The following is a 15667-nucleotide window of genomic DNA, read 5'->3' on the forward strand; positions in this document are numbered from 1 at the left end:
GATGGCCCGCAAAAGGACCTTAAACGGGGCTGGATTTCCAATTAGGCACAGTAGGCATATGCCTAGGGGTCCCAGCATTCTAGGGGCACCTTACCTCTCTAAAACTGGGTGCAACACGAAGGTCATCTGCGGGTGGGGGCGCTGAAGATTCTGTGCCTACAGGTGCAAAAATGTAAATCTGGCCCTGCCCTTACGCACCATGTTCAATCTGCTAGTGGGGCTCTGGACCCTGTATGCCATGGAAAAAGGTGTTTGCATCAGTCCCAGATAGGTCAGAATCGACAACAGCAAAGGGTGAAGGCAATAGGAGGGGCCACTGAATCCAAATTCAGAGCACATGACAGACAACTGTTGCACAGAGGTCTTGGTCACTTATCCAGTGGGTAGAGCTGGATTGGTGAATGGCGGGGGAGAGGGGAGGCGAGAGGGGAAAGAGGAGCAGTGCTGTAATCCCATATTAGCCCTGGATTGGGGATGGGATTCACCTCCCCATACCCTATATTTTACCTGCATAAAGTCCAATCACTCAGGCTTTACGCAAGTAAAGTGAATTTAATCTGCAAATAATCCTGTTGACGTCAGTAGGAATACTATGTGAGTAAAGTGAGTGGGATTGCGCCCCAAACAAATAAATATATATAGGAATGCAGCCACAGAGCTATCTAACTGTCTAACCAATGTGTTCTTTCAAACAGATACTAATTTTGTCTTGGGTAATGCCCAGATAGTGGATTGGCCCATTGTATACAGCAATGATGGATTTTGCAAGCTATCAGGATATCACAGAGCAGAAGTTATGCAAAAAAGCAGCACCTGCAGGTATTTGAGTGCAGATTTACTTTCTATTAAATAACTTGTAGTGTTGTGTTGTCCCCTGAGAAAAAATTCTGTTTGTTCCATTTTTCTCTTTAATTTCCCTAGGATGCATCTGTCATTTATGCTTTGCAGGTGAAATAATAGGACACCATCAAACAAGGGCAATTTTTGTCTAGGCCCTCTTTCACGCCATAAGTAAATGGCTTGTACATCTCTCCAATATCTTACTTGAATTCCTTGGTTTGTTTGCAGTTTTATGTATGGGGAGCTGACAGACAAAGACACAATTGACAAGGTGCGGCAAACTTTTGAGAACTACGAAATGAATTCCTTTGAAATCTTGATGTACAAAAAGAACAGTAAGTTGTTTTTTTGTGTTTTAGGTAAAGTGGGGGGTGGGGGAGTGGTGGTGGTGGGTGTGTGGTTTTTAATATTGGTGAAAGCTGCCAGTTTGCTAGCCTGGAAGACTGCAGTCTTATTAAATTAATGTTAATACATGATTCCGCAGTCTGATCCATAAGGGCAAACCCTTTTACCTGTACAGAGTCCCAGCCAAGGCAAGAGCTTAGGGGTCTGCCCACATGCATCACATTGCAGGACTGAGGCCTTCACTTGCTCACACTTATATTACAACTACTTCAGCTTCCAGAACAATATTTCAGCATGTCAACATTAGAATTCAATAAATAATACTACATGGACTATCCCATAATGACAACAAAACCCACCCAACCAACCTGACCTCTCTAAATACAAACCTACGGAGGTTCCAACTTGCAATCCACCAACCCAACTCTGTCCCAAATATCCAATTTAAAAGATTAGCTTTGTAGCTAGCCCAGGTGTTTAACAAATTTGGGCTCTGTCAGATCAGTGAGGGAATCTGTCCCTTGGGAAAGATCCCTGATAGAGAACCCTGCTAGCAGCTGCTTCCCATTTAAATCCAGGGGGCTCCCAGGCAAGAACCTCTGCTGACTGTCTCATTTAATGGGGAGGAGATCACCTCTTTGCACCAGCCTGTATTGTACTTGTTCTGTAAGTAATGTAACCTTCCCTACTTTGTCTCGCCAATGCACTTCAGCCTTGACCTACAGGAACCAGCTCAATGGAGAAGGGTAATCCAGTCTCCCTGCAGAGTTGGTCCTTGGTCTCTCTGCTGAAACTGCCAATTAGTGCCAGCTGTGGGGTAGCCATCTGAGAGAATCAATCACTTCACATAGGCCACTGAAAGGTAATAAGTAGGGCCCTACCAAATTCACAGTCCATTTTGGTCAATTTCACGGTCATAGGATTTTTAAAATCGTAAATGTCATGATTTCAGCTATTTAAATCTGAAATTTCATGGTGTCGTAATTACAGGGGTCCTGACCCAAAAAGGAGTTGTGCGGGGTGGTGGTCACAAGGTTAGTGTGTGTGTGTGTGTGTGTGTGTGTGTGTGTGTGATTTTGCAGTACTGCTACCCTTACTTCTGGGATGGGTGGCCAGAGAGCAGCTGCTGGCTGGGAGCCCAGCTCTGAAGGCAAAGCCGCCACCTGTAGCAGCGCAGAAGTAAGGATGGCCTGCCTTACTTCCGCAACCCCCCTAAAATAACCATGTGACCCCCCACAATCCCCTTTTGGGTCAGGACCCCCCATCTGAGAAACACTCATCTCCCCCATTAAATCCGTATAGGGTAGGGTAAAAGCACACAAAAGACCAGATTTCATGGGGGGAGACCAGACTTCACGATCCGGGACATGTTTTTCATGGCTGTGAATTTGGTAGGGCCCTCGTAATAAGGGCTTTGTATGCCAGTGCCAATCTGTGGGTGCACTCAGTCCTTTGTTTTCTAAAAGAATCTAATCAGTCCTATAAGGCTGCTGATGTCACTTCATTGGCCTTTGTCGTCATTTCAAAATAATCCTCAAACCACCTTATTTTTCTTTCCAGTCTCCAGCCTCTGGTTTTGCTGCCTGTTACCGTGCAGTCGGAGGCACTCTTCCGTCTGACAGTGCACCATGGCTGGGGGTGCTTTCCTGGAGCTAATACCAATCACTAGAAAAGCCATGGGCACCAGCTGAATAACACTGAGCATTTGTGATTCTTTCATTCCTCAGTGTCATCTGCCTCCGGTGTTTACCTGTGTCTTAGAATCATAGAATATCAGGGTTGGAAGGGACCTCAGGAGGTCATCTAGTCCAATGCCCTGCTCAAAGCAGGACCAATCTCCAATTTTTGCCCCAGATCCCTAAATGGCCCCCTCAAGGATTGAACTCACAACCCTGGGTTTAGCAGGCCAATGCTCAAACCACTGAGCTATCCCTCCCTCCCTAGTCTTGCTAGGCTGAAAATAGCAGCCACAGGGACAAATACAGCTCCCCTCCATGCATGCAAAGCCAAGTAAATGAGCAGTTGTCAGGGTATCCAAGAGGGGCTGGAGGAAGGAGGCATCTTTCAATTAACCAGTGACTCGGCATGGAGTGGCTATGCAGCCACTCTTCTGTCAGTGCTGCAGCGTATGGGCTATAGTCACATCTGGGGACTCTTGCTGTCCCCCCATGCAGGTTTAAAGCAGTCACATTGTGGGGGATGCACCAAGCACTTCCCTGTCTCCAGCCCTCCCATGCTCACAGCCATAAGGAGAGGAGCACATTCCACTGTGCAGACTCTTCACCACCTGCCAGGTCAAAAAAGTGGCACTGTGGTGGGTCTGCTGCATTGAAGGACTTTCAGGCCATTGGAGAAGGGAGGCGCAGGGAAGAGGGAGCAGTTAAATCTGGTATTTAACTCTAGTGAAGATCTAGGTAAATGACTGCACACTGGCGTAACTTAATGAAGGATCCCACTTCTTAGAGGCCAATAGATCTTGTTTCCTATTGCTTTTCAGTATGTAACACAGACCCCTGATTACAAAGCTGTACATTTTTCAACCTCATTAGTCATTTTAGAGATACCTGGTCTACTGTGAGACAGACCTTGAGAGAGAACCTGTACATCACTAGAACCAAGATGTAACATAGAAGGCAGAGGTTCTCAAATATTTTCATAGCATGGACTGCCTCTTAAAAGAGAGATTGTCTTGTGGCTAACCTTCCCCTCACCCCGCTTCATTATTACATAGACCACAACCCTTTCTCCCCTACACCCCCAGCCTCCATTTGTGATCACATAATAGGCCTGTGTAAATACAGCAGTTGCTTATTTGGAAAATTAATATTGGATAAATATTGAAGTAGAGCTGATCAAACAATGGTGACTATTGCATGAAAAATGTGGAAACTTTCAAATTAACTTTCATTCAGCAGGTTTTGAAAAGGACAGTTTTTCCTCTGAAACTTTTCACAACAAAGTTTTGGCTTTGAACACATCTTTTTTTTTAATTTTATTCCTCCTGTTTTCTACCTTTTTTTTTAACCTGTTTTTTGCTCTTTTTCTTGGCTTTTCCCCTCCTAGCCACTGAAAGGGGGGGGGGGGCAGAAAAATTAAATAGTTCTATTTTTATTACTGAATAAACAGAATATTTTGAAAAAATGAAAATTTGTTTTAGAAAAAAGACCATTAAACAATTTTGTTTGAAAAGTGTAGACTAGCTCTGCATATAATTAATGTATTCTTAGCTCCTTTTAAATGTAACTTACCAGCTGGAAACAAGGAATACAGAGCAAAATTTTCAGATGTATCGTAAGTGGGTACTGGGGACAAATCAGCATATTGACATGCATTTCATACATGATGGCTTTGCGAATGGTAATCCCATCTCTGCTCACACTCCAGTTTTGGGAGATGTATGTCCTGATCCTAAACCATTGATTTTTAAATGGAAGCAGGAGAAGGTGTATAGTCAATAGATGGAAGTCATTTAATAATTTAACCAGGGTTGGCATAGACTGCTGACACCACAATCTCAAAAGCAGCGACTTGATGTCAATATTTACTTAGCAGCATTAAAAAAAAAAAAAAAGTGGTCATTGTAGGCAAGTTCATACCATCACTGCGCTAGGACAGAATGGCTGTGAGCCTACGCTGGTTCACAATTATGACTTAGCTGCTAGCATTTTATGATGTATCCTAAAGACAGTGAGTCTGTATCCTGCCTTCATGTTAGCATGTGTTGGTACTTTTTCTCTAAATAAGTATGCAGGAGTAATACTCTTCACTGAACTTTAAGGTTTGGAGAGGATTTCATAGCACTGTATGCTTGGGTCTTAATTGTGCAGCATATATATGTGGAAACATATTCAGGTTATTTAAGATATTGCTTTATAGAACAGTAACTGCAGAAAGTCTACGGATGAAGTGCAAGCAGTTAAAATTTTGGGCGTAAAGAGACCACATTTTCCTCATAGTTACACTGGTGAAACCCAGTGGAGGGGCACTGGTGGATATGAGGGGAGAAGTTGGCCCCCTGAAGGTAATTTGTAAACCTAGATCTCCCAGAGCCAACACACAGGCTTACAGTAACTTCAGGAAAAAGCTCGAACAGTTTAATGCCATTATTTTATTAAAGCTGGATTTGCAGTGGTGTCAATGTTCTGAATGTTTAAGGAAAATTAAAGCAATGATTGCAGCTGCATTGAAGTCAAGGGAGCTGTGCAGATTTACAGCAGCTGAGAATCTACAGGATTAAACACACCAGCCTGAGAGGCAAAATATACTGCTTAGTAGTTTTACTGGAGATTAATGAGGAAGATTCCCTCCTGCTAACAGAAACCTTCAGATTACATAGCTTTTCTTCAGCTGCATACGGAGGGTGCTGTTTTTTGGCCTAGGAAGGGATTTTACTGTAGTCACTCACATCCATAAGCAGATACAGATGTTCTCCCGGTGTGCAGGTCTGAGCAAGGACTTTTGTACCGCTTACAGATCACGCTGAAGCATTGTGAAAGGTGAGATGGGCTGCAGCTATAGAGGGGAGTCTCCTCCTAAAGGGGTGTCTGTGCCAGCTCTGGCTAGGCCCGCAAAGGGGTAGGCCAAGGGATGGGCGACAAGCTCTGTGATTAGGCAGCCCTGGTATTCTCCCAAGTGGTTCAGAGGAGCTGTGACTGATATTCCAGCACATATGCTGAAGTAGTGGCTATTGTGTTGGGAGGCTGGATTTCACCTCCCTGGATCCTGTGCTTTTCACTTGTGTACAACCTGATGCCTGGCTGTATGTGGGTAGAGTGAATTTCACCAGTATTGCTATCTGCTTATTAAGTTTAATGAAATTATTTTTTCCATTGTACATCTCTCAATGCACAAGAAGGCACTCAGGTAGTACACAGAATGGTATATAAGCCCAAAAGAGTGACTTGGGGCCAGACTCTGCTCATGCATATAAATAAGTACAGTGCTTTCTATAGGGTGAAATCCCCCCTCCCCTCCAATTTCTACAGGGTTAAAATCACTGAAACAGGGATAGGGCTTGTGCTCACCCTCTGCACCAGGTGAATTTTGCCCAGCAGACTTAAGCAGAACCATAGGTAGCAAGGTGCACTAGGCCTGTAGTGTTTGCAGCATAGACCACATAGTGATTTATGAACTGGTCCAAACCATTGTGTGGGAGCAGAGGGTGGAGAAAGTGAAGGAAGAGTCACAGTGGGTCACATTCTCAGCTGCTATAAATTGGCATAGCTGAGGATTATCTAGCTGTGATTCTAACCCAATGTCTTGTTATATCACAAACCCACTCCCTTTCATTCCCTGTAAAATACATACGCCTCTTGGTGAGCTGGAGCCAGTTTGCACCGGTTCACTAGAACCGGTTGTTAAATTTAGAAGCCCTTTTAGAACCGGTTGTTCTGCGAGGGACAACCCGGTTCTAAAAGGGCTTCTAAATTTAACCGGCCAAAAGTGGTGCCTTAGGCGCCGACTCCATGGGTGCTCCAGCCCTGGAGCACCCAAAGGGAAAATTTGGTGGGTGCAGAGCACCCACTGGCAGCTCCCCGCCCTACCCCTGGTCCCAGCTCACCTCCACTCCACCTCCACCTCCTCCCCTGAACGCACCACCCCGCTCTGCTTCTCCGCCCCCCCAGGCTTCCCGCGAATCAGCTGTTTGCGCGGGAAGCTAGGGCAGGCTGAGAAGCAGGCTGCAGCTTCCCACTCAGGCCCAGGGAGGCGGAGGTGAGCTGGGGCGGGGGGGAGGGGTGCGAGGAGGGCCGCCCACGCTGCAGCAGGTAACCCGGGGGGATTCGCAGGGGAACCGCTCCCCGCCCCAGCTCACCTCCGCCACCCTCGGCCTGAGCGGGAAGATGCCACCTGCTTCTCAGCCCTCCCAGGCTTCCCTCCAAACAGCTGATTCGCAGGAAGCCAGGGGAGGGGGGCGGAGAAGCAGAGCGGAGCGGTGCATTCAGAGGCGGAGCAGAGGTGAGGTGAGCTGGGGCTGGGCGCAGGGTGGGGAGCTGCCGGTGGGTGCTCTGCACCCACCAAATTTTCCCCGTGGGTGCTCCAGCCCTGGAGCACCCCTGGAGTTGGTGCCTAAGGCGCCACTTTTGATGTGATCAGTGGGGGAGCAACCGCTCCCCCTGCTCCCCCCCTAGTTACGCTCCCCGCCCCTAGGAGCCAGAGGGACCTGCCAGATGCTTCCTGGGAGCTGCCCGAGGTAAGCACCTCCGGGACTCCCCACCTCACACCCTGGCAGGTCCCTCTGGCTCTTAGGGGTGGGCACCCACTATGGTAGCCCACGAGACCCTCCTGCTTGGTTCTGGAGGCAGTCAGGGGACAGGGGAGGGGAGTGGATGGGGCAGAGGTCCGGGGGGGGGGCGTCAAGGAACGCGGGGGGTTGGATGGGGCAGGAGTCGGCAACGAAGCCCTCGTGGGGTGAGGAAGGAACCCGATGTTAAGATTTTGACAGCTCATCACTGCATACGCCTAACTTCAGTTCATCTCAGGAAGGTCAAACTAATACGGCTATGTCACCAGGTGACACCCTGCTCCTGTCTGATCTGTCTACACAGACTCCGAGGCCTTCAGTTATTAAACTGTGCTGGGGTGTTTTGTTTACATTTGCTATTCCCCTACCTTACCAATCCATACACCATGTTATTTAGTTTCAGTCTCTCCTCAGTTCTCCGCCGAGGAGAGGGAAGAGATCTCTCTACCCAGAGATCTCTCCTTCCTGCCTCTCTCTCCCCACCCTCCCCTCCTTCCTGTGCTGCCTTATACTTCCTGTGTTAACAGGCCATTTCTCTTGGTAGTCCTCCACCAGCCCTTCTAATCCATTAATTTGGCCCTGCCAGGTCCACCCTGGGGGAAATTAATAGGTGTTTAAGTGACCAGAGTGCTGGCTCAGCTGTTGGTTCCCAGCCTTCTGTCACAGGCTAGGACTCATAAAACTGATAAACCAAGTCCCCATTGACCATGGCAATGTTGCCGGCACCCAGTGCCAGAGGCAAGCAACAGCAGGGGTTCGTTGCCCGGTATGTGTCACCCAATAATCACAACGGGGTGGAGAAGCAGAAAAGTTTATTTGAAGCTTCAAAGAAGGTACAGGGAGAATACAATCTCAAATCCTGGACACAGAGCAGGAAGTTACACAGGTTTTTATACATCCTTTCTTCAGCATACTTATCCAATAGCAAGCTGCCCTAAGTATCCATGGGGGGCCAAGGACACTTGGGCCTAGTGCGAGGGGGCTTCATCGACACTCATGGTCTTCCATCCCCTCAAGTTACCTAGTGGCCATGCCCAGTGTCCCCAACAGTAACTTTACCTGGATAATGTGTTTGCAAGAATGAGCTACTATCAAACAATTTCTCTAATGTAGTCACTGTGGAGCCACTTTCCGATAACTTCCCTCGTTTCTTTTATCTGAAGCAAAAGCAAGGGAAATCTGGAGGTTTACCCGTCTTCCAATCCCCTACAGCACATCGGAACTTCGTGTAACATAAATCATATCAAATTGCTGTAGTACTCAGAGCTGGCAATAGGCGTAAGCAGACTAAACAATTGCTTAGGGCACTGATCAGCTCAAGGGGGGACCCCCCCTATTAATTATTAATATGGGCTGAGTGTGGGGCAACCCCCCGCAAAATATTCCTGCGTAGGGCCCCCACTAGACTAGCACTGGCAGTAGGGGAGCATGTTCCAAACCAAGTTCTGTTCTTTAGTTACCCTTCAGGATTCTAGCACGCTCGAGTAACCTCTGCATCCAGAGACTTCACCTTTAGGGAGCTGAAATTTGTTTTTCTTTATCTTACCATGTAAAGATCTGACCTATTGACCCATTATTTACTAGTGTAAAGTGGCACCTAGTGCAGAAAATGTGAAGGCAGTGCTTTTAAAGCACTGGAAATGGCACCATAAAGTCTATCAATATAACCACACTGTGCTGAGTGCTGCTAGACACTAAGCTGGTTGGTTCTCATTCAGTGCACACTGCTTGTTCAGAGGTAAAATCTATGATAAGGCTTGAGCATTTACCTTACATAGTCAAATGTCAGATACTCCTCTCTATTCATAGTTAAAACTTGTATTGAAAGTGTCATTTGCCTAGCCCCCTAACTGATCTCACGCGGTTAAATTGTTTGTGTGTTTAATTAAGGTTGGGCAAAATACATGGCCTCTGCCAGGTTGAGAAACAATGTAAAAATGATAGAGCATTAGTGAAATATTGAGGGGGAGAATGTAAAGGTCCGCTGTACTTCTTAAGTAACTGAAATTCAGCTATCTGCTTCACTGCACACTGTAATTGATGAAGATATTGCATGGGGCTCTAGCCTTTCCAACACCATAGTGTTTGGACGTAAAAGCTACCAAAGTAATACCTTCTTGTCTGAGTGTGTGATTGGAACTTTGTCTGAAAGTTGTATTTGTGAGTGCTGTTTTTCTCCAAAGTTACCAATTCAGTAACACCATCTTTGCCATCAAACATGATTTCCATCGTGTTTACACATCAATCTTGTTTTACTCTGTCAAAAGATAAATATTGCCTAGAATGATTTTTTTTTAAAATTAGGCTTTTTACAGCTAACACAGTATTTTACACCTACTTAGCACTATTCACTGAAGGAGGTCAGACTGCATATTGAAACATAAATTAATCCTCATGGTGCCCAGGGAGGTAGATACTTAGGCCTGGTCTACACTACAGCGTTAGGTCGATGGAAGCCACCTTAAGTCAACCTGTTAATGTATGTGTCTACACTACCAGGTCCTTTATGCTGACCTAAGTCACCTTTAGTGTCTCCTACTGTCCAATGAGCACAACCAGGCAGAGAAAGGAAGTGATGTGGCTACAGCACTGTAAACAGTGTGAGAAGCAACAAGAGAACTTGGGAGCTTCTGCCTCACTTCTGCAGAACATTAGCATCCAGGGGATCCAGTCAAGATCAGGCCTCGTTGTGCTAAACACTGTACCTAGCCAGAGTAAGACAGTCTTGCCCTAAAGCTATTGCAATCCAAATAGACAAGACAGGAAAAAAAGGAGAAAGGAAGTGTTGTTTTTCCCATTTTTACATTTGGAGAATGGGGACGCAAAGAGATGAAGTGACTTGTCCAGGCCAGTGCTGGGAACTGACCTAGCTCTCTCGAGACCTAGATCAGTACCTTATCCGCAATACCATCCTGTCTCTTCACATTCCTTTCCCCCACAAAATTGGTTCTATTCCATTAAGCAGGCACTGGATTCCTTCACTGTTGATTCCAATATAACAGAAGTCAACCGGGCTCAGGAGGGTTTACTTCATCGTTTGTGCCCTGGCATTATCATTGATCTTCACTAGGAAGAGCATTTGCCAAGACTAAAAACAAAACATCAGTGAAAGTAGTTGCACTGTTAGAGACGCTGCTAAACAGTCTATGCCTCCATAGGCAGCCATACGTCAGTGCAGAGCGGTGCGAGAGGAGAATTTCCCCTCAGGTAGCTACAAGAGCTCTGAAAAATCAGGCCGGCAGATGTGCCTCAGCAGGTGTAAATTGTGGACTGGATTTGAAAATAACACTGCATTAAAAGAGGCATTTCTGAGCCACTAGTGACTGTCTGGCTGAGCGGAGACGTCAGCTTTGACACTGATAGAGTGGGGTCTCCCTGTTTAGAGGCTGAAATCCTTGTTTCTGGCCTGATTTATTACTAGTTTACACTCAGAGCTTTCATGTTTAAAATTAAAATAAACTGTTGAATGTTTTTAAAAAGTAAAATTCTTCTGATAATTACACCAGGCTGCAGAAAAGAACTCAGTACAGCCACAAGCTCACCCAAACCTTCCCATGTTTCCTACAACTTAGATCTCAGACCTGCTATCAGTTACCTCTGAGCAGCAAGAGCATTGTGGGTAACCATTTGCAAATGAGCACACCCCACTTTATTATAGAAATTCCTCTACCTGGTACCTGTCTCCTAGCCCCAGAGACATTTAAAATGAGACTGGACAAAGCACTGGGAACTTCTGTGTGTTATCTCCAGCGATGGACTGAATCACTTAAAAGGATTTTTCCATTCAATAATCTTTGCTGTTGCTATTTACATATAGCTCCAGAAATGGAGTAGGGTTTACCCAGACTAGCTCTGTGACCGTGAGCATGTTTTGCCATGGGAAGTCCCAGGCGTGTGCCATCCTGCCCCAGTGGTGCTCCAAAGGATACCTGAATAATGGCAGTTACTAAAAGCACCTCCTTTCATTTCTGGCCAGCAAGAAGATTTGGTTGCTCCCTGCTGTTGCTGGCCTAGATACAGAGAGCTAGAAACTCTACCTGGCTCACAATAAAACGTTCAGTAAGAAACTGCAGCTGGCGCATAATGTGGTGCGCTAGGTCACGAGGAGGAAATAGCTGATCAAAGCATGTTACGTAGGAATGCTACAGACTGCGTTTGCTTCCTGTTCGCTGCCAAATCCAATTCAAGGTTATGGTACTGATCTATAAAGCCCTTAGAAAGAGCTCACATTGTCTCAGAGATTCTTCTTCTGAGACCAGCCCCAGCAGTTACTTTCATGTGGCATGTTATTATTGAAAGAACACGCACATGAAACTGCGGGAGCCATAGTGAGAACCTTCTCGATAGAAACCCATGGGCTGGTACAGCCTCCCAAGCAGGAAAATTCCCTTGCCTCATTCAGCTTATGTAGTAAAAATCACCTTTTCAATAATTTGTCCCTCTGTAGAACCAAAGCACTAGAAAAAAGCAACATGTACTAGAGAAGAAGCCAATGTTTAAACCAGAGCAGGAGGGTAAATTGCCTGTCTTTTCTGGAGAGAACCCACTATTTTCTCTAGCTTTTATACAATATCTAAATGCCAAGGTGTTTTAGAAATGACAGGTGGAGGTGAAACTGGGTATACGACACCACCTAAATACTATGAAGGTTTAAAAGTAAGCCTAGCACCATGGCAATAGGTTGCAGTGCAACAAGGCAATTTGGGGTGCTTCTGGATGAAAGAAAACATTCGTGCAAAAAGCTAGTAACCGCTGGCTATCAGGGGAGATTGGCTCCCTTCCAGCTGCACAGTAGACATGCCCTAAGTATGCAAAGGAGTAGGAGAAGCTGGAACACAAGTGAGTGGGTATGCACATGGGGTGTGATGGAACAAATGAAGGTGCGTGGTGGAGAGCTGGATGTGCATTTGGTCATACTGGGGATAATGCATGCATGAAGGTAGGAGGAAGGCCAGATGGGAAAGGATGAAGGAATACACATGCATGGTAAACTGGGTGGGAGTTAGGGCTGTGGCTAAGAAAGGATCAAAGTATAGAAAGGTGAGTGCAAAGGGAAAAAATGTTACAAAAAGATACTGGCTTCTCTGTAGATGAGACTCTTTAGGTTAATTAATAACTTGCTAATGATTTTTACTGGGGCATTTATTCTGTTGTCACTATTTTGTAACTGCTTCAGGTTTTATTTATTTGTTTAAGGCTTGCTCAGGCACTTTAGTGCCTTTCTTCATATAGAGCCCTTAAATTTCTGTAGCTCCAACACTTCTCCCCAAATGGCTTTCAGTAACTCAAAGTCCATCTGTTGGCTTACCATGCTTTTTGAATCAGAAACTCCATCATTCAGTTACCCTGAAGTTCACAGGGCTTGCAGCACATATGGTCTGGAAGCTTGTTCGATGTCTGAAGCTGCCTGCAATATCCAGGCACAGCGGGATGTGTTAAAGATTTGAGTTTCATTCACGGAAACTGTCTATGGGCCTCTGAGTTTTATCTTCAGTGGCCCAGGAAGACTGCTACATTCAGAGGCTGGGGGAAGGCTGGGTGATGCATCAAGAGCACCATGCTTCATACCCATTAGCACACTGGGAAAATTGCCAGTTGCTTATTTCAACGAACAATTTGTGAACTTCCTGAGGGCCTTGTGCTCCTCTGGGAGCTGTGAGTAGCCACAGTCATTACTCACATCTGACTGAATTATGGACTATCATGTAAATACAGTCTGTACTCTGAAATAAAACCTGGATAGTTCAGCTGATAGATAAAGCAATATGCCTCTCTCATCTTCAGGTTGCTAGAACCAAATGAACCTAGGTAGGGGGTCATATGGTGGAGAAGAGGTGGTTCTCTTCCAGGCTCCACCCACAAAATAAGCTCCACCCATGTGAGGTGTAAAAATGAGATGCTACTTGCTGTAGGTAGTGCAGATGGTCAAAATATAATTGTGCAGCTCTTTGAGCTCCATTGGGCTTCTAAAACTTGGCTACCCTCTGTGGGCTTAAATATACCCATGGGCTGTGCTAGGCCCCTAGGGCTGAGGAAATAACTAGTGATATCTCCCAAGCATCACTCACTGTGACACCAACAAGTGACACCAACATGGGACCTCTCTCTCAGTGAATTATGTAGATCTGTGAATCCGCCCTTTGATTTCTTACATGCACAGTGAAGTAAGTGTTGACTTCTAAATCACCATCTTTAGGTAGCTTGGTTGACTCCTCACTGATATGAATGGGACAGCTCACACCTCTTAGAGCTAATGTTCCAGACTCTCTGCAGCATCACTTGGACAGCTCTGCATGGATTACGCTTGGTTCACCCTCTTGAGGTTTCTGTCACAACCATAACCATTGGAGATGTACGTTTTCTTTTTAGAAGAAAGCTGAGATTCTGGGGGGAAAGACTAGCTTCACGGAGGAGCTGGTATGGTGTATGGGCACATATTGGCTCTGTTTGAGCCGTTCAGCCTGCTAATACCCAAAAGTCTCGAACATCTGACAGCTGTGGTTTGTGTGAAATGAGTCTGTTGAGGTCAGTACTGGTGCTAGTGGACAGGGACCCCATTACTATAATTGACATCATTTTGGCAGCCTCAGCAGAAACACCAGGGATTAAATGGACCTTGAGATTGAATTACCCTCTCCCCTATAGAGATGGTCTGTTTGTCTGTCATAGTTGAAGTACTCTGGCAGAGCAGCTGGTATGGCTGCTGTCTGTGTGATATCTTTACTGTGATAAGCAGAGGACTCCAATCTTCAGAGCTGTCATTAGCACTTAATCCATTTAGGTAATTACCAAAGCACAGCTATATTGAAATGTCACTCTTAGTCACAATCTGTGGGCCCAATCCTGATCACTTGTATTCTGATGTAACTCCATTGACTTCACTGGAGTTATTCCTGCTTTATACTGGGGTAAGTGAGAGCATCATCAGAATGAGCAGACGTTGAGATGGCCTGAGTGGCCAGCAGAATGTTTCCTTTGCACAGAGGAATCTTCCAGTAACACAGAGCTAGCATAGCCAGTCCAGTGCCATCCTCCTCACAGCTCCTGGCATTGGGGGCATGGCTGGACCAAGACTGTACTTTGGTCCTCCCTGACTGCCAGAGTGGCCCCGGGGGACTCTTGCAGGTAGGCGTAACTTAGAGCCAAACTGACCTCCAGCCATCCCAATGCTGGGGTGTATGATATCAAGGTGGTATATAACTTTCGCCCCTTACTCAGGTCCTCTGCTCCGAGAACAGCCCAACTGGTCTCAGGGATTGGGCCTTTGCACCTGGGATGTTTTCATCTGTAGATCTCAAAGCACTTTATAAATGTGGGTAAAAATTATTTTAACCATTTTGCATATAGGAAACTCCAGGCACAAAGAGGGGTAAGTGACTTGTCCAAGATCACACAACAAATCAGAGGTAGAGTTGAGACTACAGCTGCCCTCACAGCTGCTCTGTCATTTTACATTTGGGGTGTTTGCGAAACAGTAATAGTCACAAACGGCTTCTTTTAAAGTCTAAACTTTAAAAATATCACATTCAGTGTTCTGTCTACTATTGACCAACTTTTTTTTTTTTTTTGCAGGGACACCTGTCTGGTTCTTTGTGAAAATTGCTCCAATTCGAAATGAACAGGATAAAGTGGTTTTATTTCTTTGCACTTTCAGTGACATAACAGCTTTCAAACAGCCCATTGAGGATGATTCATGTAAAGGTTTGTCTTTCTTGTCATATAATTGTGCATTGTGCTGCTTCTCTTGGTGCATGTTGACTGTGAAATAACTGAAGGCCTCTAATACTCACACTAAGAATTGGACTTTAAAACAAGTGGCAACCATGCAGTGTCAAGCACAGCCCCATGTGGAATGACTGCAAGCTTTAGAACGATCTAAGCAGGATTGACTCTGGTATGTGCTTGGATGGGTGACCACTAAGGAAAAATCCAAGTACTGTTAGAAATTGGGACTGGGGATCCAGTGGGTGGTGCTTTTCCTTTTAATTCAGTTCTGACCAATGCCTCAGCATGGTATTATGTGGGCACAGAGTTGTTACAAGTGCCAGCTTTTGGATGAACTGTAAAACTAAGGTCTCGACCACTTATCATTATTATAACTAGTGAAGGGTGCCGAGTTCCTTCTCTGAGGCACTGAGCCAACACAAATCCTTTGTCCTCGGTGGGAACGGGGGCTGTTCAGCTTCTTTCAGATTTGTTGGCACTCTGTGCAACAGCAGAGGCATTAACCCTATTGCTGGA

The 15667-nt window shown here is 45.7% G+C and overlaps 1 protein-coding gene across 3 annotated transcripts in view; it reads left to right on the forward strand.

Moving 5' to 3' along the window:
* Positions 1-15667, forward strand: part of KCNH1 (potassium voltage-gated channel subfamily H member 1) — a 302534-nt gene that overhangs the window by 18936 nt on the left and 267931 nt on the right. For all 3 annotated transcript variants that reach the window (XM_043543694.1, XM_043543695.1, XM_007058018.4), the window contains 3 exons: positions 696-819; positions 1069-1175; positions 14999-15127. In XM_043543694.1, the coding sequence (XP_043399629.1) occupies positions 797-819; positions 1069-1175; positions 14999-15127 (259 nt within the window). In that variant the 5' untranslated portion in view covers positions 696-796. The remainder of the gene's footprint in view (positions 1-695; positions 820-1068; positions 1176-14998; positions 15128-15667) is intronic.

The sequence above is a fragment of the Chelonia mydas genome, chromosome 3, assembly GCF_015237465.2.
Source record: "Chelonia mydas isolate rCheMyd1 chromosome 3, rCheMyd1.pri.v2, whole genome shotgun sequence".
NCBI classification, from domain to species: domain Eukaryota; kingdom Metazoa; phylum Chordata; order Testudines; family Cheloniidae; genus Chelonia; species Chelonia mydas.